Source organism: Brachycentrus maculatus, unplaced genomic scaffold (genome assembly GCF_059751285.1).
Source record: "Brachycentrus maculatus isolate JH-2025_06_01 unplaced genomic scaffold, ASM5975128v1 h1tg000748l, whole genome shotgun sequence".
NCBI classification, from domain to species: Eukaryota; Metazoa; Arthropoda; class Insecta; order Trichoptera; family Brachycentridae; genus Brachycentrus; species Brachycentrus maculatus.
Genome location: NW_028281479.1, coordinates 213,723 through 237,036, shown reverse-complemented (window position 1 = coordinate 237,036; position 23,314 = coordinate 213,723). Strand labels below are relative to the sequence as shown.

Here is a 23,314-nt window from a genome sequence, read left to right as displayed (position 1 = left end):
AGGGAAGAACGTAAAAAAATACACGAATGATGCGAATTTAGTTGTAAATAGGAGTATACGTAGAGAAAGAACGAGGAAAAATTGGCTTGATTAAGTATTTGAAATACTTGTGGTCAGGTCGGGAGTCGGATTAATCGGCGGGTATGTGTAGGGAGATGCGTGAATGTGGAAAAGACGAAGAACGTTTCCGACAGAGGATTACTTTTCGGAGAGGTGTTTTATTTTCCCTGCTCAACCCCGCGGAGATGCGGCGTGATGGTGAGTTAGTTAGGCACGTTTGAAAGTTTGAGAGACTTTTCGTGAGCCTTTTGCTGTCTGGGACCGCGCTGAAATATTTATAATACCTTACCACGAATCTTGGAAGACGTGTGGGCGGAAGGGAAGGTATAATGTTATCATTTCCTTACCTGCAACAAAGGAGAAAACATAATCGTCAAAAGGAGCGAAAAATCGAGCAGCGAATACTACGGAAATATTTCGCGAAAATATGTGCACTGAAAATGCAAATGGCTTCGACTAAATATGCAAATTTAAATTCACAATCTCGCTTCAGGTAGAAAAGGCGAGAGAAGGGTACATCAGGGCGGGAGTTATAAATATTACATAGGATGTTTGTTCATCGTAGTTCATTCAGTTGTGGAAAACTATTTGTTATAAAGAATTGTTACATCAACTCGGTAAATTTAGTTACATAGTTCCATAATGCTCGCAGTACTATGTAACATAATATATGCATATCTCGATTAACGTGGACAGAGTACTAAAATAGCAATATGTAAAAAGTATAATGTAATGTTGTTTATATCTACTAGACAATTGTTTGTAATTAATTTTGAATATCGGTTAGGATTAGGCTTGATGAAATTCAGTTACCTAATGTTTGAATTGCAATGTGCGACGAAGGATCACACTAAGTTGCAAGTCAATTTTCTTCAATTCGTCAAAACTCCATGGCTCCGATCCGAATTGAAAGATAATAAGCTTTACACTGGCGTATGTGCAGAAAATGGACACGAGAAAGGAGTTCTGATGATTTATTACCAGACATCAGCAAAAAACAAAAAACTCTTTTCTTTCGTTCAAATTTCAGAATATTTATTTTTTTGCGTTACGAGTATATATTAAATTATAAAATAATATAAAATTTAGTATTGTTGGGGCGAGCTTTAGCCCTTTGGCGGAAACTTAAATATATATTGAAAACCACAAATTATATATAGGTAGTTTTTTTAAAGATAATATTTGTACCATCATGGTTAAAATATTAACGTTTTGTGAGGCAAGAATAAAAACTCTACGATACGCCTGCATAAATTATGATGTACATCGGGGTTAATTTGATGACAACATAGTGAAACACTTACGATGTATTATAATATTATCTAAATGACTTTATATACGCGAAAGGGTAAAAAATTATCAACCCTTTATTTAAAAACAATATCTCCTTTGTCAGCAGAAATCAGATCAAATTTCTCAGTAGGTGACGACAGCTAAGAAAAACATATATTATATTTGGAGATAACTAACTTGATATCCAAAGACAAAATGCTATGAAGGTTCCTCGTATGTGACATTCTTGTAGACGCTCACAAAGGCCCCGGGCGAGTCTATATCTCTCTGTCCGGACCTGCACTGCGGATTAACTCGCTCTGTGCTTACTTCAGTCGCAGTAAACAGAACCGTGTACCACACATGGGGATGCATTATAGTGCACATAGGTGCGGATCAGGGTGGTCAGTATGTTTATAGCCCAGTTTACTAAAGCTTGCAACGTTTCAGCGGAGGCAAGCGTGAGTACGTATTCGCACATTATATTATAATTAGACATACTCTACCCAAAAGAACCATACATCCGAGAAGCAGGTAAGGCAAAACTAATTCGATATCGTATGCATAAATTCGAGGGAACAGGATAAACCAGGATGAATGTTAATGTATTCCGGAGATGGAATACTGCTGAAACGGGGACAAAATCTCATCTGTTTTTCCGAGATACATAATAATATTACGAACTCAAGCATTAGATTATACAGCTTTTAGAAACAAACTAATAAACTTTTTTGTTTTGTGACATGATAAGTCTATATTATTATTTCTAGTTGAGGTTTTTCATTATAATTAGGTAAAAATACACGAAACATTGTTATACGCGACATGCAAGTGAGACATCGAGAAGGCTACGGTTTTACCCATAAAAAAATACCCATCTGTGAAAAAAACTATTGGGTTGTTGTTTTATTATTGTGTGTATAACATATTAGATTACAATTCCGACATATGTTTATAAAATACAATATTACCAGGAGACCGAGTAAACAATTTTACTACAATATGTTGGGTAATTTGCATGGTAATAATAAGTACGTGATAAGACATATAATAATATGTTGGAGATCTAAGAGAAGCCTAGTTTGTACATAATTTAATCCCAGATTCCGATGTTCCCGCGTTGGCAAATTAATATAAACATAAGTATGGCTGTTTACAGCGAGTACACACACAATCATGCATACTTCAAATTATTCTGGATACACAACATAATATCAACATTCATATTGACGAAAATAAGGTTTGCATTGTAAAATAAGAATGATCAAATACATTTTACAATTACACGAAAATAAAGTATTAGTTTTTAAAAAAATACGACTATGTGTGCCAAAGAGAAAGGAAAGAATCGCAAAGAGTTACTCCTTTTTTGCTTTTACAATTTTTTCACAATTTGCACTGCTACTTCTATCCGCAATAAAAGTTAAGAAAATGAAATTCGGATCAAAAAAACAAATCAATGTAAAAATATAATCATGTACTTTAATAGAAATCTATACTGAGCAATCATTAGAAACCAAAGCTATTTGAGTTCGGGAACAAACGGTGAAAGGGCTTCCTTTGGTAAAGTTTGTAAATAAGCTTTTCTAATTATAATAGAAGGAAGGCTTAAGGTCAGCACATTCCCGAGGGGAGATCGTATTGTCCTGCGAGCTCTGAAGGGATTGGAAATTTCCACAATTATGCGGCCCTCATGGACCCGAGAACCTTCTCTTCGGCTTCGGTGGATAAAGGATCTCCGATTACAAAAATAATGATATTGAAAAAGGAGAAAATTTCGGCTAGAGGCGTATAGAAAGGTGTAATAAATCCCCGTTAAAGGTTGCTGCGCGAGATTTTTAATTTGAAGGCTATTTATAGCGTCTTTGCCGAACATATCGTATGGCGCTGAGATCCTCTCGAATTGTCAATATCGCAAAGTGGGGATGGCCTTTACTTTTTACGCCATCCCCAGTTTTCGAAAACGAATCGTCACAACCGAAAGCGTTCATTTTCGAAATGAATTCGAGCGAATATTCGTTCCCTCGCAATATTTTCCGAACACAAAGAAGCCGTCTTCTCGGGAAATGGCAAATGAGAATAGAATTTGGGCTTCGTTCGGAAAATGAAAGGACCACAATAACAAACCTACAAAAGGTTTATAATTATGATAGAAACGTAATGGTAATATCAATAGGTCTAGAAACAAAGGAACGGGGACAAGCGGGGGAGTAATTAATGTATTAAAACCATCACATCTCTTCATGAAGACTTCCTATTGTCCTTTTTCAGAAATTCGCCTTTGTTTACTTAATCCAGCTTCAGGTTAGTGGTCGCACCCAACACTTACCTTACCTTACCACCATAATTATATTTTTATTCCCCGCGAGGAACACCAGAAAAGGGAACTAATATGAGCGATTACAAAATGTTAATAAACCCATCCGAGCTTATAAACGCTTTATATTTTTTTTAATACAAAATGGATGATAAACTGATTTTTGTAAGAAAACTGAAAAAACAAAACAACCAAAAGATCTAAAATAGATTAACGAAATTTCATTAAAAATGAACCCTAGAAACAAATCAAACAAAAAACATTAAATTTAAATGGGTTCAATCGAGGATCGCTCTCCATTAAACTCATACAGAATACAAGCACCACTGGCCGTCAAATCGAGTGTGGTCTTAAATTTAAGAAAATAATCTTCTAACATAAACATTTTTATTCGGCATTTTTTCGATAGCAAAAGAAAGCAACAATCACCCTACTTTTTGTTTTACTGGTAGAATAGAGTTGGGTTTTATTAAATACATATTTTTTATTAACTCGTGTATTATTTCTTCCTCCAGGAACACAGTAGCTTAAAATTTAAATTGATTTAATATTGAAATTCAGTGGCAAACAAATGTTACTGAAATAGAAATTGGCCCAAACGAAATATCTTAGTTAAGATCAAACAGGATTTTATCGATTTATAAAAATTAAAAACCAAAAAAAAACAAGGGTGAACGTGTAAAAGTTTGCCGTATAATTTCCACACGAAAAGTATTATAAAGCTACGTTAATCGCATTTGTTAGTTTTCTGGCACATTATACAGGTACACCTATTATTACACAAGTCGGTGTAGTGCAATAAAGGAAAAGTTTTGGCACGATTTTCAACCGGCCGCGGCCCCGGGCGGGCTAAAGGCACTCGCCACCTATTCACAACTCGTATTCTAATACCGGGAACTTGCAATTATTACCCCGGCTAGCGGCTATGCGATATTTCTGCTGATCTACTGATATAACGGTTTATGTATTAATTTCGGGCCAAAATATTTATTATTTTAAATGGCTTTATTAAGCGGAGCGAAAAATAAAAGTTACTTGGAAAAAGTGATCAATTCACACATCAAACAATGTAAATATAGCCCAGGTTGTGTATGATTGTATAATAAAGATTCGTAAACTAATTATTACAAAAAATATAAGGCTTAACAAAATATTCGTCAATGCATATTTTTTTAAATAGCGTATTAATAAAATGGGAATCACATTTGGTCGACAGACGTAGGTCGTTCGTGAACGAACGGATATTAATGACCCGTTTATTTATTTTGATTGAGTGTCAGGATCCTAATTTTTAGTGAATCTCGTTCACTAAAGTAGACCCTTCGCGACCCCTCGACCACTAAAGAAGATTCTTCACTGGTTTACTAAATCACGTATTTATCGATTCACTGGTAAGTTGTGGACCAATGAGATGAGTAAAAAAAATAACGAATAAAAAAGTGACTTTTAACTTCTTGCTCATGTGGCAAAAATCATTGTATCAAACATTTTTAATTTGTTGCCGTCGGAGGTTAAATAAAATATGGAGGTCAAAATAAAATATGGAACAAAGGCAAAATAAAGGAAAAGATCAAGAGTTAATTATATACAAATTGTAAAATTGTTTATATTCTTAATTTTATCTCTCTTTTTTGTGGTTTATTAGGTTGAAATGGATAAAAACAATAAAAATTATGTAAAAAGAATTCCACCGACAAGACACATAAAGTGGCTTGGTGGGTCTCCGCAAAAAATATTTTTAATATGTTCAAAATTGTTCTTTTAATAAATGTATACTATTTATGATAGTAAATATTTAAAAAAAAACAATTGAAACGTTTAATGGGTCACAAGTGATATAGATCAAGTGATGCGGATCCTCCGAATGACCGGATCTCGCTCACCATTAGTGGTAAAAAGGATATCCGTTAAGATCGGAGTTTGACAATGGGAAAATACCATAGATTAGTAGGTATTACATACAACCCCCTGGAATGCAATCAAAGCAGTTTTTGGAGGATTACGTTGCTATTACGTAAATAAATAATTTTAAAAATGGGAGACAATAAAATCATCACATTTTTTCAAAGAGTAACAAGATAGAACGAAAAAAGTGGATAAGTATAGTCATAGTTGTTTTTTCAATTAATATTTTGTATCAAATAAGAATGATCGTCTTTTTAACAGTTAATCGAACTTTTTGAAAAGCAAAGAGCTACGTCTTTTAATGCTATAATATTATTGTATCAAATCATAACGAGGTATCACTGAAACACTACGCGTGAACATCGATTGCTACACAAACCTGATACTAGATTTACAACATATGAAGGTTTGTTCATACCAGAGATAGTATGATAGATAACATAATATGGTCAAAGGACATTAAAATAAGTAGCATTGAAAATATTTAATAAAATTATATTTCAAATTATTAACAAAAATTAATCACGAGGCAAATGTGATTTAAACATGAATATATGTAACGAATGAATGCAGTCGAAATGCGATCTCTTAGACAGTAATTAAGTGAAAAATAGTCTCCAAATGACAATGAAAAATCTTACATCTTTATAGGAAAATTATAAACTGCTTCTGATTTCAGACTGAAATGAATTTCACCTAAACTAGGATGCAGTATATTATCAGTGCAAATATGTAACTCAGGACTTGAGGACCAGTAGGTCCCAGCGCTTAATGTGAAAAGTTCCGGCTCCTTTGGGCTTGTGTGGAATTGTAGAACCGCTGGGAGTACACGGACTAGTAGAACTAGTGGAACTTAGAGAACTTATGGCATTGGCAAGAGCGATGGTGCAGTGAAAATCTGTGAAGCAGAGAGCGCCGTGTACTAATTGATTTAGCATATTATTTATTTTAACATTCGTGTTCGTCATTTTGCCTTGGAAAACTCATTTGATTATTTTACAGAATTTATACTTCATAAAGAATTTCAGACAAAGATTTTATCAAATTAAAAATAAAACACTTGTGTTTTTACCACTATGTCGATATACTGTCGATATATTATATATAGTATTATATGTGATAAATATTTACGTAAACGTGAGTCATATTTGAATTCCTGCACCTAACTCGTACGGCCAAATTTCCAAGGAAATAAAATGAATGTAATGGAATCAAGGGAGATTGGTGAAGGTATAAAGAAGGTGGTGGAGGGAGAAACCGATCCATTAACAACAGAAAGGAAATCTCGACCTCAAAATCCTTTCCGATAATTTACGTGTAAAGAAATTACATTTTTATTAAGAGGCCATCGATTTTCTATACACGATCTTCCAATGCTGACATCTATCATTACATAGGTATTATAAATACAGCGATTTCTTAAATACGTATTTATGTACCCATAAAACACAATCGAAATGTATTTTTATACGTATTGTAATGCCTACTAGTTTTAACGGCATTATCACTTTAGAAAACCACATACAATGCCTGCTCGTTAATCCGAATGCTCTGTAATCCGAACGATTTCGCGGCTCTGATGAGTTGAACAGCTGATACCAGTTTCAAAAAAAGCCACCTTCTGAAGCCGTGAAATCTTTCGATATAGCCACCAACTGAGCTGAAGATATCGCTCAGGACACTGAGGAATTGATGGTTTTGAGACGAAAGAATGATTTAGTCCTTGAACAACAGTTGGCAAGAGAATTTTCATAAACTTAAATTTCCTTTTTTTTCAAAACAATCAGTAATCTAGAACGATCCGCTAATTGATTTACGTTCGGATTAGCGAGCTGACACTGTAGGTATATGCGAAAGTATGGAATAAGTTACCAACATACTACAATACTAATCGAAATGTATTTTTCAACAGGTATTGTACTTACTGTGGCCGTAAATATCCGTAGGAACCCTTTTCATAATAGTTTTAACGGCATGGCTACTTAAAAATACATGGAGAATCTTAAGAAAAATTATATGTAGTGTGTTGAATCCGATATTCTTCCCGAGGGAAATGGCACCTACAAGAAGGGAAGGTGGGGTAGGGTTTCCCTGTGCGACGCTTTACCTGTGGCGTACGTGGGCTCCATGTCGTCCTCGGGCGGGGTGTGCGAGCGCGGCGGCAAGTAGCGCGCGTGGTGCGGGCAGCCCTGGTACACCAGCATGGGCGGCGGGAAGTCGTCGGGCGATTCGGGCCGGCCGGGCGCCTCGGGGAACATGGCCTGCGCCAGCGAGGGCGGCGGCGAGCGCTCCAGCGACCCGCTCAGCGAGCACTCGGGCAGCTCCTGCGCGGGCGGGCTGGGCGGCGGCGGCGGCGCGGGCGCGGCGGCGCGCCGCGGGCTGCGGCCCCGGTCCGGCAGCACGGACGACGCGCTCCAGTACCCCCAAGCCATGCTGGACAGGAGTCCAGGAGATACTAACTGCACGCCGACCCCTACCCACTACACTACTACTGCACTCTGAAGGATCCCTCTATCTGACCGCGGCGCTGTTCAACACCGCTGCGCCGCCATCTTAGCTTCACGATATATTTACACTTTCCTTTTTATACGACTAACTGTACATTCGGAGGTAAATATTATTATTAACCGATATTATTAAGTTTATTTAGAATTCGCACTATCACTTTGAATTTGTTATATAAAGTCAATTTTGATTTGTCACAAAACTTTGCAATTCTTGTTTTATCGTTCCGGAGACCTTAGTAGTAGGTTCAACTTAAAAACAAAAGAAAGCGAGTGAGAGGTAGGTACTAAGAACTATTTAAAGTGTACGTAAAAATATATGCATTGCATACGCTATTCCATCCAAAAGAGTGGAAACATCGTACAACTCGTTCGCCATAAAGTCCGAGATATTCCGTGATCAAATGGTACCTATGGGTAATTGAAGACGCTTGGAGGGCGATCAAGACTCAACAATCGTTTGGGGAGGGGGAAAACGATTTCATACATTCCGAGCTTTAAGAAAAATGTAAAACGAATTAGAAAAAATAATTGAGTTAAAAAATCGAGAAAAGCAACGGGCCCAAAAAGTTTGGGAACCTCTGTACTAGGCGACCAAGGGGCGGTGTTCATTTTCACTATTCCAATTTTTATGGAAAGAATAAAGTAAAGAGACTTTTGAATTTTGTTTACCAGAGATATTAATAAAAAATATTAATTTTCTCGCCATGTCTTTACATTAGCAGAATGGCGGAGGTATTCAAATAAACTCGGGAGATAGAAAATTACCGCGGATGAAAAATGCTCGTTATATTTCTTAAGCTAAGAAAATGTTTTTAAAAGACAAAAGCCTCCGAAAGTGCGTATTAAAATAAAAATAAAAGTTAAAGGCAAACACGGAATCGCGTACTTAGGGAAGCATTTTGATGAACAAACCATTTATCAAATTCAATATTAACATAATCTCAGATCTTAATGGCATGCTTGCAAATAATTCCGGTTTAAATTTGTAACAATAAGCTCTTAAATGTTGGCTTCCATTTATCAACTGCTTTAGTGAATTGGGCCCAGATCGGTTTCCGATAACGCCTAAATAATCTAACCAAACTAATTCTATCATGTTAAAAAAATAGCAGAAATTAATTTAATCTAAAAAGCGCGTTTGTGCCTAGAGACATCGGTCGCCGAAAAAAAGTGAAAAGCCATAAATTTAAGGTATAATTAAACAGTGGTTGTTCTATAAACTGCGTACAAAACTTGTGTTTAATGCCTTCCTCTTTCTGAGTTCTTTACGGTGGATACTATACATAAATCTTATTGGGGTTTCATTTGCGTATTCACAAAAACCAGGAAACAAATTGTGTACTTTATTTCTGAACAATACTCGCTTCTCTATACTTTGGAACTCTTGACTTTAGAAACATTCTAGGGGTGGGGGAGGTTTTTAACAAAGCTCCGGGTAGTTCTCTTGGTATCTTTATGAGATTATATTGCATATTTGGAGGAATAACACGATAAACAAAAACTGTGTACTTCTAGTCTTAACTGGAGATAAAATGAAGATATAACATGGACTTATTGTTAGTTTATGGTAGCTTATTTTTATAAAATGAGTAAACCGTTGGTCTGGTATACTAAATGCTCACACATATGTAAACGCGGAATAATTCAAATACTAAAATTAGTTTTCCGTTTTAATACACAGCATTGAAATTAAACTCGTTGTAACACGAACATACGTATGTAAGTTTTCCGAAAGCGACTCGTTGTTGTTCAAGAAAAATCTAATTCATTTTAAAGAGTACCAATTAAGCCGCAGTAAAATAACTTACTGTCCGTTCTATTCCGCAGTCTCTCCTGATTTTTAATCATCTTTACATAATTAGACTTTAATTATGGATTTAAAATACTTCAACTTCATTTAGGAAATAATGGTATTTGCCAAATAAAACTAAAATGAAACATGGATATATATTACACTAAAGTGACTGCCGCATCAATTGATGAAATTCATTTGAAGAATTTGAAAAATTTGTAGCAAAATTGGAGTAAAATATTAATAATACCTTCCTTATTACATTCAAAATTTATAGTAATACCTTCCTATAGTAATACATTCAAAATTTTCATAATTAGATATGCCTGACACATTGTTTGGAGCTCTATTCTTACTCAAATAGTGCATAGGGCACCGCTTCACATCAAGGCGGTGTGTCATCTCGATTGTTATTTATATGTAGGCCAGATGATGACTCTAGCGATTCGGACTGTTGATTGGACAAGATGAAGAACACATTAAAAAAGATATGGATGACGCAAGTGAAGGAGCTCTAGTTGAAGGACATGACGGTATCCTTTTCTAAAAAAGTAAGGTTTTCTAAGCTTGACAAAAAAAATCAAAGAGAAGAAAATATGTACTGCATCGTTTTGTTCAGAATCTGAATAAGTTGACGTTTTAACAATATTATGTTTACAATAAGTGCTGGAAAAAATTATAGTTAAATTGTTTATTTTTTTGAAAAACATATTTCGTGATTTTATCAAATGAAAACGTATTTTTATGCCGCGACGGTAATCAAACAAAAAAACCATAAAAGTTACAACTTAGCATGAAGATACACATTTCTGGGGAGTATTATTATGGTAGTTTGTCGTCGTATTATAATCGATGTCGTATTATAATATAATCCATACCGTGGATGTACGGTGTATTGTGGCATCCGGAAAAGGTAATGTACCGGAAGTAAGTGTACCCGAGATAGCCATCAGCTGAATGTGCCAGCGGCGGCGAGGAGTACTCCAGCAGGCGCCGCGAGCTACCAGGGAGGCAGGAAGCTGCGGGATGCGGATACTGGATCCTCTACCCACCATACCGAGATACGAATGTTATCAATACAAACATTCTAAAGTTGAACGAGGAGAATATTGAAACAAACCAAATAAGGAACCATCTGAGAATACACCTCAAGTATGACAACTGCTACAAATAACACTAACACAAGTATTATCTCTTTATACTATACTCTATAGAGTCTATAGTCAAAGTTTATAAATATACTCCTTTTGCCATTATTCATAGTATTATATGTATAATAAAACATTCCATGCAAATTGATGAACACATTGTTTTCCAAAAATACATATAAATTTATTTTAATCAAAGGCTACAAAATGCCTGACATACCATTATGTAATTTATTTTAAATACATTCAGCTGATGATTAAAACCGACCGATGTCCGTCTCCGTGGTGTAATGGTTAGCCTGTTTAGCTACCGTGTTGGAGGTCCCGTGTTTGATTCTCAGGGGGGGGGGTGAAAATAAATATTTGTGATTTTATACTCTAATATTTATTTAATATTACCTGTTCCCTGAGGCGCAGGAGTGATCACCTTGACTTCACGTATGTAACGATCAAGATAACGCTGCGTCAGTACGATGAAATGCCCTATGCACCATTAGGTGTGGATATGGGTTAGAAGAAGTAGAATATGATGATGATGATTAAAAATACGCAGCGGTAAAACCGTAGATTTGTTAGAAAAGTGTATTTGAAACTGAATATGAAGAAATGAAAATTATTATTATTATTACCAATAAGGAATTTTTTAGTAGATGAAAAACTGATTTCCTTTTTTTAAATATCGTCCTAATACAGGAGAGTCACCGGGTGCATTTTTTTTACAAAAACGTGATTATTGACTATTTGACATCTTACTAGCTTAATGTTGACTGGGAAAAAACCCCAAAGCGATTTTAAACTTGGAAGTATAATATATCGACTTGTTCAAAATGACTGACTGTATTGATGACGAAAGTGTAAAAACGGTTAAATGGCCCTCCTGAACATTTGACGTTTTGTTAGTTGGTCACTTTCTCCTGTACGATATGTTTATTTTATGAAACTTTATTGTCATATAACATATTGAAATACAATGTATCAAGTTAAAATACAGTATGGTAGTTTTCTAAATATTTATTATATTGTATCTAAATATATGAAATTACATGTCTCGAATAATAAATGAGTTGTTTGTAATGCTTCAGCCGTTTGCGAGTGATTTTGAATAAATCAGATTGAATCCTTAAAATTTGGTCGGAAACGAAGTGGTGAGTTAGACAAAGGTTCACCATATAATATGTACGTAACTTTGAAAGGTTTTAGGGTTTGAATAAATAATATATGTAAGCGTTTTTGCAGTTCACATTAAAGATATATTTTTCTTTCAGCAAAGAAACACGGTTTAAAAATTAAGAGATAAAAAGTACAATAATTAATCATGTTTTAATAAAAGTTATGGACCCCTTTAACGCTATGCATTGATCGCCTGCTTCAAATTTGTCAAAGAAAAAAGAATTTGTGAGACATCGTTTCTGGAGATTCCCGTAGTTTTGACCAAATTATTAAGAGATGAAATCGCTTAGTAATTTGGTCGAAATAACAAGATGGAAGTGTATTTAGTATGTTTATTTAATGTACAAAGGTAAAAATATATATTTAATTGTAAAATTAAAATGATTTATTTTCCGATCAATTTACTATAAACAAACAATATTAGATTAATATACAACGAACTCGATAAGAAATTTCGACAAAGATAGGATTTACGTAATAAAAGTGACAGATCTTTCGCGTTTTGAGGAAATTTCTAAAAAAAAATTACTTATGATTTGACTAACTCTGCAAAAAAAAAAGGAATTGATAAAGAATAAAAGGCCGACACCACAAGTAAAATTAAATGATAATAAAAAAATACTGTGTTAATATTTTGGTCACGAAAAATCAAATTCTTCTAACTTCGTTAATAATTTTCCTGCAGTATTAAACTGATAAATGTTCAATACTACACACTTGAATTAATAAAATGTTAATGATTTTATAATGTAAGAATCATTCATAATGTTTCTTAAAGAATAATCGTTTAAAAATTGTCTAACGACGATTTTAATCTCAATGCGATTTAAAATAAATATAATAACTGTACATTTAGTCCGCCATCATAGTTTTGTGGTTATAGGTTTGGCTACAGGTCCAGGTTCGATTCCCAGGAGAGTCAGAAAAAATATGGGTGATTTATCATTATATTATTTACCCTCAATTATCACCCTGTTCTGGTACCAGAAGTGCATCACCGATCACCTTGCCTTCGCGTGATTAACGATATAGATAACACTCCATCAATGAGATGCAGTGCCGTATGCACTATTGGGAGCGGATAAGGGTCAGATAACATTAATGTGGAAGATTGGTCTATTCGTAAAATAATAATTTAATAAATAAAGCACAGTTTATTCTCTTTAATTCTCCCCGAAGTGAGTTGATATACAAAGTCAATTGCCTCGTCATATGTCATAGAGGGGTTGTTACATGGATATGGCAATAGAGAAAACAGACGATAGCTACGAATTACAATTACAAAATACGTTCTTCATACATATGGTTAAAAAGTAGCTAAATGAATTATCTCGACGTGGGATCGCGCTGTTACAATTCTGTTAAAAATAACAAAATTAATTACAGATTAGTGAAACGTACTAGTTGATGGAAATTACAGTAGGTAGAAAATGTAGAAGTTATCACAATATAGCAGTACATTTATTGTATTTAAATGTCGAGTCACACGCTGCAGGAGCCAAACCCTAATGAAAACGAACGGTAAGCTGTCATGCGAGGAGCATAATACGCGTAGTGATAGCCGCGATAAGGCTGCGGGCTGCGGGCTGCGGGCTGCGGGCTGCAGGGTGGCGGGTCCGCACGTGTCCTGTCAGGCACACCCACCGTCCTGCCGAGGCGTCCTTCAAATGACATGACACTCCGAGGAAAGAGGTGTGCCTCGGCACTACGGACGGCGGACGCGTATACTGTACCGTACCTGCGATCGCCTCTCACTCGTGAAGGGAATCGAGTAACGTACAAATTTGTTTACAAACGAGTCGTCGTACGGAGCTTCGAATGTCGCGTTCGCGCGATTCGATCGGCGCGGCAATATGTCATATCAACACGAGAGCACGAGAGCGGGAGAGCGGGAGAGCACGGGAGCACGGGAGCGGGCGGTATCGGTGCAGGGCGCCGCGCGAGTACGGGCCTCGGCTCGAGGTCGGGAAGTGGGCTGAGCGCTCTCCGCTCGGGGACGTTCCGCCTGGGCCTCTAGCGGAAAACTACCGGCTCTCGCGCGGCCTACCCGGGCTGCAGGCGGCGGAGCACTGCGCGCGGAGGGCGCGGCGGCGCCGGCGCCGGCCGCGCGCAGAAAGGGCGCCGCGCCGCGCGGGCCGCCGCGGCGCGCGGCCCGGCCGCTCGGCCCCGCCGGCGCGGCGCCGGTCCTCGCCCCGCTCAGGCGCCAGAGCGAAAGTGACGCTAAGTGCCGAAATGCGCGACCGTCTACCCCCGCGGCCATTGTAAATCGAACGATTAACGAAACCCTTTCAACGAAGCGCAGATATAGTGCTGTAAGAATGAATTGGGGGAAAATCAAGTTTTCCAACACTGTATCGCGAGTGCGCCCTTATTGCGGGTATAGGGTTGACAGGAAAACTTTAACTACAATATTTAGTAGATCGAGGGTGATTCGTCCGCAGCATTGTTTCTGAATTTTATAATATCGCTCATTAGGTGCAACAATGGTGTAATCCACTTTTAGAAATATTACACGAGATGCAATGGCATTAAGACGTTGTAGCAACAGAAATGGCGCCATTTTACTAAATTCTACAATGACACTCGCGCCATCTCGCAGCATTTCACCACAAAATCAATTCAGTCGATGTTTCTCCCGGTGTAAATAGTTTTTCCGCACATTTTGACATATTAAACTTGTTTTAAAAAAAGCGTAATTACGTCATTGTTGCGCCAAATGAGCGGTATAATATAATAAAGTTATTTTGTGCAAGAAAAAGAATACACCTTAAGACAGATTATCCTTCATTAGGGTATAAACCTTGAATATAAAGAAACTTACTATTATATGCATACAAAAACGTGCGTGACAACACGCATATTGAGAAAGTAAAGGTACTACCGATATTATTTATCTATCAATTTTAAATTATCGTGTACATTACAGCACCTTCAATTATTGATATGAACATAGGTATCTTAAATAATGAACTTTAAATTTTCATAGTATAATACACAACAAAATAAGTATAAATTTAATTATTCGTCAGGTAATTTAAGTGATTTAAAATAATTAAGTTTTTTTCGGAAATATTCGAATCATGTCATGGGAGAAACAACAGAAAATGAGTTCTGGCACAGAGTGTAGCGGAGTATGTGTGTCAGTAAGGTTAGTAGAGGTAGGAGATGTGTGGGGAGCAAGGGGCGAGGGGAGGGGGAAGGGGAGACACACGAGAGAAGGATAGTGATACTGCATAGGGTTGTCATTAGTAGGTATTATTTCTTACTTTCGTACTATATTAAAAATCGAAGAAAGTTAAGAAAAAAATGTTTTAACGCGTAGGCGTTGGAGAGATCTTCTAGGGAGTAAGAGAGGCCTTAGGAAACGGAAGGAAGGAGCTGGGAAGTGGGTCATATATTTTTATTCCTCCATTCTCTCTATGAGGGGACATTCTGCCAATTTCCTTCCCAACAGGCGACAAGAAATTTGGGCAAGGGGGCACGAGATTACTAGTTACTAGTTGGGAACCAGTGGATTAAAATTATGTTTATATTTTCTAAAGCGGTAGTAAAATCTTTATTACCACCAATTGGTAATTTACGTTTCTTTAAATGTTGAAGTACTATCTACCCTCTGATTGCAAACAGCTATATATATGGTATCAAACTTTTTGATAATATCACTAGTCTTTTTTTGGTTGGTTGGAAATTTCGCTTTTTAGCAATAAGCCTGCCAATGTACTTATTTATTTTCTGGACATGAAGATTAAATAAATAAATAAAAAACCAATTAAAATTAGATAAAGAAAGATAAATGTACAAAAAAACTACAATTGATTATTAGATTGGTAAATTGTAGTTGTGTTCCCATTCGAATCACTAGGATAACTCACACCTTAGCGCTTCCCAAGAGTTGGTCGAACTCTAAACAAAATTCCTATATTTATTGTTCATCAAAAGTGGTTAACGGTGAATATGCTTCGATTTTTTACCCTTTTCTTCTGGTATTTTTACAAATGTGAAATATTTTAAAAGGAACAGTACAAGTTCTTGTTATATGTATATGTGTGTAACTTGCTGTAACTATTTTATTAAACTATCAACAAACTACAAATAAAATTAAGTTAAAATAAAATGAGATTTTTGATATCTTATGTCTGTATCGTTAAAACATAATATTTCATGTAAAAGAGTAATATTTAATTTCATGCATGCGTAAGACCCTGTCGTGAAATGAGAGTTGAATTAAAAGGAGACTATAAATTGATGTTGATTCTATAAATTGGAGATGAAACGTCTTTGACGTGTTCACCGTTCAGCGTGTTGTCTTACCCAAATCGTTTGGATGAAATTGCTATTCACTGGGAGTTTTCCGGTGGGAAATCATTACACAACCCTATCAACAGAGCTCGGCTCCCCTCGGCTGAGCTCGGCTCCGCTCGGCTGCAGTCGGCGGAGCTCGGCGGGGCTGGCGGCGCTCGCGGTGCCCGCGGCTCCGGGCCAGGGGCGCGTGCGCGCTGCCACGTGCGCGCGGCACGAACAATCACATTTGGCGTACTGTTCGTGTAATTGTTAATCACTAATCATGTTAAGGAGCCATTCTTGCTAATCATGTTTGATGTCGGACACGGACTGGAACGACACGAGTGAACAGATCTAACTTATGCCTTACTTTTAGCTAAATTTGACTTACTTCCATCGACATTTAACCTATCTAAAATCTCTTTATATCAAAGAAATGTATGTTTATTTATAACAAAGTAAAAAAAAAACTTTTTAAAAAATGTACCAATTGAATATTATTATTTCGGATGTCTTTTGTATTTTTGAAATACTTAAAATGATAAAATATTCAATAAGTAAAGACAACAGTATTATTAGTTCTATTACATAAAATATCATTTTTAAATTAATGTTTTACTTGGTATATACCACTATTTATAGTGGTAGGAATGCAAATGGAATATAGTGATTTTAAGTAGTGGTATAAACCAAGTAAAACTTTGATCAAAAATGGATATCACAGAGTACTGCCAAATCATTTGATGATATAAAACTGATTTCATTAATTGATTCGGCAGTCACTTTGTGGAAAATCTATCCATTTTTAATTATTTTAAGAAATAGTAATAAAGCTGGTTTGATTCTCTTTTTTATTTGATTGTGCATGTTATATGCTGAATGCGTAAATGATAATAAAACATTTGTCATATTAAAGTATCTTTTAAAATAAAACACATTTTAAATGGGTATTTTCAAGCTAGCCATCCCCTCACTGAGTCGAGATGAGGAGAATCCCTCGACTAATTTTCTCGGACAAGTAGACTACGGGAAAAACATGCGGCTTTTCTGTATTGCTTTCGTTATGACACATTCACGAGGGCTTTATTTTGATTCCTTCAGCATTATCTTGTCAGCACTAACGAGACATTTCATCTGATGGATAAAATGGTTTTGGTTTCTCGACACCATAGTAAACGGACACACAATTGTTAATAAATAAAAGCACCTCTGATTGTTGCATTGTTTTATCAACGTTTTCAGTGATCGGAGTGACCGAAAATGGTCATTTTCTAATCATTTAAACGAAATGACTAGATTAGTTGGTACGTTGATAATTTGAAATAGATCGCATCATTCGGCCATGTCGTATTTAATTGCATGTCATAAACTTGTGTACTTTAGGATAAAATAATGTTTTCTTTTCTTAAAATATATCATTGGTTCGAAAAGTACTCATCTAAACAAGTATGAACATATAAAACAAGGAATTATGCATTAGCCTGAAATACTAAAATCATTATTGCTTTCTGTTAGGAAGTGACATATTCCAGATATCGATATGGTCCGCGAAATCATTGCCGAGGTTTTGCATTTTATTATTATATTTTGACATCTCGACATAGATAAAGAAGAATATGGAAGTTTGGGTATTTCCAGGGCTTGCGACCTGTCATGGGCTGGTTAAGTGCAACATTCACCATTCTCCATTCTACCCATGATTGACAACCACACTACTCAAATTTTTAGAACTACTACATTTATCATTAATTTTATGACGCTTCATGAGTTCACTGGAACCATCTATGGTCGGTTCGAGAAAGCTTTTATTTAAATGTATTCAAAATTTTAACCGGATTACTTTACATACTGGGAAACACCTGAAAATAGGACTTAAAGATTGACAGAGGATTTGGACATACCCAAAAATGTTATAGAATACAATTTTGACTAGGGTTGTTAATAGATCGGATTTTAATAAAATATAGTTCAAATTACCTGATTTTTTTTTGTATAAGATCGTGTATCGAGCCATTAACGATTCATAAATCTTTTCTCTAGGCACACCACGCATACATTGTAATGTAATGAAAATCTGGGAGCCGTTGTCTGGGGGCAATCTCGTTACTGTCCGATTACAAACACCCCGGGAGGCTAACACGCCCGCCATTGTGCATGGAATATCCTCCATCGGGGCGCTATTGTGGCGGATGGCGGATGGCGGATCGTGCGTGCGTAAGGAGATCGAAATCATAAAGACGCGAACGCAAACTTTTCAACGCAATAGCGAAAAATCTAAGATACACGGACGAGACGCTATTATAGGGAAGAATACATTGTATAATAGCGCTTCAAAGAAAACTTGGCATTGGACGACCTAAAAGATGAGTGGGCAAAGTTCTTTATGCCTCAAATTCCGAGCATAAGACGGGTATCTGGTATTTTAGTGTCCGGGTGAGTGTCTTCAACTAATTATTAACACTGCCTTATTGTTCACTGAGTATATGTACTGAGATCGACCAGCTTATGAATCACAGCATCATATGGATGATATGGATTGATAAACACAATACGAAAATGTTGTTGCTGTAGCATGAACGGAATTAAGTGGATAAAATTTTCAATACAAAAAATAATAATTATAAACATATGTTTACATTTATCAACATGTTTATTTAACATCATTCTGAACTGGTAAAAAGAAGCGTAGGACTGAACAACTTGCCTTCATAAAACTAATGATCAAGATAACACTGCGTCGATACGATGCAGTGCCCTTTGCACCGTTGGGTGCGGACAAGGATTGGAAGAAAATAGGCCGAGGAAAACTTGGCAAGATCGAGTATTTCAAATACTTGAAACTGGTCAGATAGGGAGTCGGAATAATGAGGAGATATATGAATGTGGAAGAGACGAAGATTGTTTGCAAAGACAGATTGGTGTGGCGTTCTATGTTCCCTGCGGTGAAGCGGCGTGATGGTCAGTTAGTGAGTCGGGTATTAACGAGGACATCCATGCATGTCCTCATTAATACCTCCTGATGATTCCGACTCCTGGCGTGTCAACTATCCAGCATTTGGAATACTTGATCGTGCAATGTTTTCCTCGATCTCCCTTCGCTTTTATTATATTTCCAACCGAATTCGCCGGAATTCGTAAAAATATTATTTTAACACTAGACGGTACGGTAAATTTTAAAAGTCGCAAAAACAAACAAATATTTACGGCAAAACACCCGCTGGGGGAAACCTCGCAGAGTTTGAGATCGGTAAATGGTTCCTGGGGGAATCTGTTCCCGACAAAGATTGTACAAGTTTTGGGAGAACTTAGAGGTGTGGGCGGGGAAGAGTCGAAGGATACTGCAGAAAAGTGTTAACGCGAGAAAATTGTTAAGAGTTTTAATATAGAACGTGAATCACTTGTGAGTATGTAAGTATGTACATAAATTATTACTTAAGGTGTATTTTGTATATTAAAAGCATTGTTAACTTGTGGTATGGTAATATAATACTCTCTTTATCATTCATCATTCACTTAGTGTAATACTACTTTATAGTTTAAGTGGTATTACACAATGTAAACGATGAATAATAAGGAGAGTGTTATATTAAAGTTGTCTCAACTTGATTTGATGTATGTATCATTCTTCCCTTTTTGTGAAAAAAGATGTAAGTCTGAGCATTTAGGGCTCACGGCCTGGCATTTGTCTGGCTTAAGCGATCACTTTATAAATATGTTTATAAAGTAATCACTTTATGCACTTGACATCTCATCAGAGTCCACAGAGACATAGGGTGAATAATCCAGTGTCCGACATAACAAATAATATCGATAAATACATATTCATATTACTTACCTTCTATAGCAAATAAGTCTAGTATTTATGGTCGCCATGTAATGTAATACCGGAAAACTTACCTGTAACAACAGAAAAAGCAATTCAATTAATACTTAGTACTTAATGATACAACAACTTTTGCTGTTTCTTCTTTCCGTCATCGTCGAATAAAGGATTCTTTGTAGGAAAAAACGTAAGGAAATTGGCACACTAATTGATTAAATTTCAACTATCAATTTTCTTTGAAATGCGATTTAGGTCATGTCTTTATTTAATTTAATAGGTTAATATGCTTTAAGTTTTGTACTGACATTTCTTGGTGGAACTGCATTTTATATAACTACATAGTTGTTATTTTATTATAGGTTAATATGCCTTTTAATTCTGAATAATAAAAAGTTTTCAGTACAGCAAAGGTTTGTGGGTAAGTATTGTTCGATATGTCATTTTTTTGTTATACATATCTTAAAAGCACTATTAACGTGTCGGGTTGTGGTCCCGTGGTTAGTGTCGCGGACTCTTGAGTCAGAGCTTCTCGGTTCGAACCCCCTCTACCTCAATTTAATACCTATTTCTAATAATGATCCGCTTAGGCACACAGAAATAGTATGAAATTGAAATATTTGTGTAAATAATAAAAATAAAAACAAATATTTCTCTTTTTTTTTAATAAATAAACTTTGTGGTATGGTAATAAAACACTCTACTTATTATTCATAATTCACTTTGTGTAATACAACTTAAAAACTGAACTATTTTTAATTTCACTCTACTGTAAAGTACTAATTTCACAAATACGACGTTATTCGTTAGGCGTATCGAATTGTAGATCATCTCACAAACTAATTAAAAATATACCACTTAAAAAAATAATGAGAAATTAAAATTTGATACACTTTACCTTTGACCTTAAAGTTAAATTAATTATATTTACAGTCCTCTAAGTCCTCGGGGATTAAACAGATCCACGAAGATGGTTTGGGGGTTGATATAGAGGGGGGACAGGTTTATATTAAAAATTCAAAACTCCGACAAAAAAACTTTTGTCATCTTCAGCCCTTCATAAATATTCAGCGCTCCCCGGAACCTATCGGAAAACTTCCGGTAATCCAGGATTTAGAAAGAAAAAAAACAGACGGATGAAAGAATTCAAAATACTCTTCTTATATACTATTTATAAATACGGCACACTGCTAACTGAATGCGATTCGCAATCACAATATTAAAATTCTGAAAAAAGTGGAAGAAAATTACGTTTTGAAATACAAATATACAACGTGAAAAATAAACTAAAACTCATAAATAATTTTAAAAAATTAGTCGGAAAATCAATCACTGTTCATTTCCATTTTTTGACATCCCAACGAAGATGAAGAAGAATATGGAAGTCTGGGTATTTACAGGGCTTATGACCCGTCAAAGGTTGGTTAAGTGATCACTTTTGCACACGTGTAACATTTACAAATAAATAGTAAGTGAAGAAACGCAGATTTGTGAACAAGCATTAAGACATACTCAAAATGTTGTGAAAGTTATTACTAGCTACCGAGATAAATTTTTTGAACCAAGAAAACGTTATATTCAAATTGACCTTTTTAATAAATTTCAAATCAGTCACCGCGTATAAATTCATATTAACATGACACATAGGTATGGACCTATCAGCAAATGTGCAAACGTTTGCGCGCGTACTTTGGTAGCGAAAATTGGCAAAAAGGACCTCGAATTTGGCATTTGGCCAGCGTTCTAGCCGAGATGGCGACATTGTACGACATCGGGCATTTTATCTGAACCAACCACTTTATACGGCAGATAAACACAACTTGGAATAATGCTGAGGGCGCACCAACTTTCCGAGGTCTAACCCCTTTTTGCTGAGGCGAACAAACTTACAATAGCGTAACTTTTTTATTTCTTTGTTTATTTTCTATTTTCCCCAGTTCAAATTAAAAAGTTAATCCCTCAAAGACGCAAATATGCGGACTTTATGTTAAAAAGCAAGGCCATGTGCATAAACAAATGTTTTTAAGTAGAGTATCACGTTTTCTTACCATATCCGTTAGGCTTATAGGCAGGGTACATTACAACTTAATGAATTGAAAAAACATGTTCCATTATTTTTGCTATATTAAAAAATACCTTTACAGATTTTTTTACGTTCTTGCAGATCGGTTAGTTTTTAAGATTCAAAGTCATAAGAAACTAGCGATTATATTTTTTTTATGTCGATAAGAAATTACTGCCGGAAATTTCAGAGAATACAGGCATTCTGCATACAAATGTGCGGTACAAGAAGTTGTCAACAAAGGGTTTCAGATCCACCCGATCGAGTGAACAGATCCCAATTTTGAGTGAGTCTGGTTCACTAGCGCTGACCCGTTCACTGGCTTGACGAATCACAGGTTCCGGAATTCACTGATTGTGGGCCGGGGAAAAATGCCGCTATGAATAAACAAAATATCTAACTACCTAACTATTCATCACGCTGCTTCACCTCAGGGGTAGGCAGAGAGAATACAACGCCACACCAATCTGTCTTGCCAACGATCTTCGCTTCTTCTATATTCATGCATCTCCTTATACATACTCGCCGATTATTACGACTCCTGACCTGACCACATTTACGCATTTGAAACATTTGATCATATTTAGTTTTCCTCGGTCTTTCTCTACTCCTATTTTCAAATTCATTCGTCTCATAAAATAAAGAAAAAAACAAAAAAAAATCCGAATACTATTATTGATTCTGCCTCCACAATTTATCAATGTATCCTTGTTGTCTGCCTCCGTAGTATAATGTCAGCTTGGCTACCGTACTTGAGATCCCGGGTTCGATTCCCAGGGAGGGGTCAAATAAATATGAGTGATTTTTTCTCTCTCTAATATGTATTCAATATTACCCTGGACTGGCACCTGAAGCGGAGGACTGATCATCTTTCCTTCGTGTGTTAATGATCAAGATAACAATACGTTTGTATGATGCAGTGCCCTATGCATCATCGGGTGTGGATGATGGTTTGAAGAAGATCCATGAATAAGTTATAC

General features: G+C 36.1%; 1 protein-coding gene across 6 annotated transcripts in view; it reads right to left on the bottom strand.

Annotated features, from left to right (window-relative positions):
• LOC148300339 (atypical protein kinase C-like) overlaps positions 1–23,314 on the bottom strand; it is a 114,732-nt gene that overhangs the window by 60,233 nt on the left and 31,185 nt on the right. The window contains exons 1-2 of one of the 6 annotated variants that reach the window (XM_088274926.1): positions 13,910–14,168; positions 7,662–8,310 (exon numbers count right to left, since the gene is read on the bottom strand). The exons of the other annotated variants lie outside the window; for them this stretch is intronic. Coding sequence (XP_088131052.1) covers positions 7,662–7,986 — 325 coding nt within the window. The 5' untranslated portion in view covers positions 7,987–8,310; positions 13,910–14,168. Of the gene's footprint in view, positions 1–7,661; positions 8,311–13,909; positions 14,169–23,314 lie in introns of those variants that run through there. 6 annotated transcript variants of the gene reach the window in all.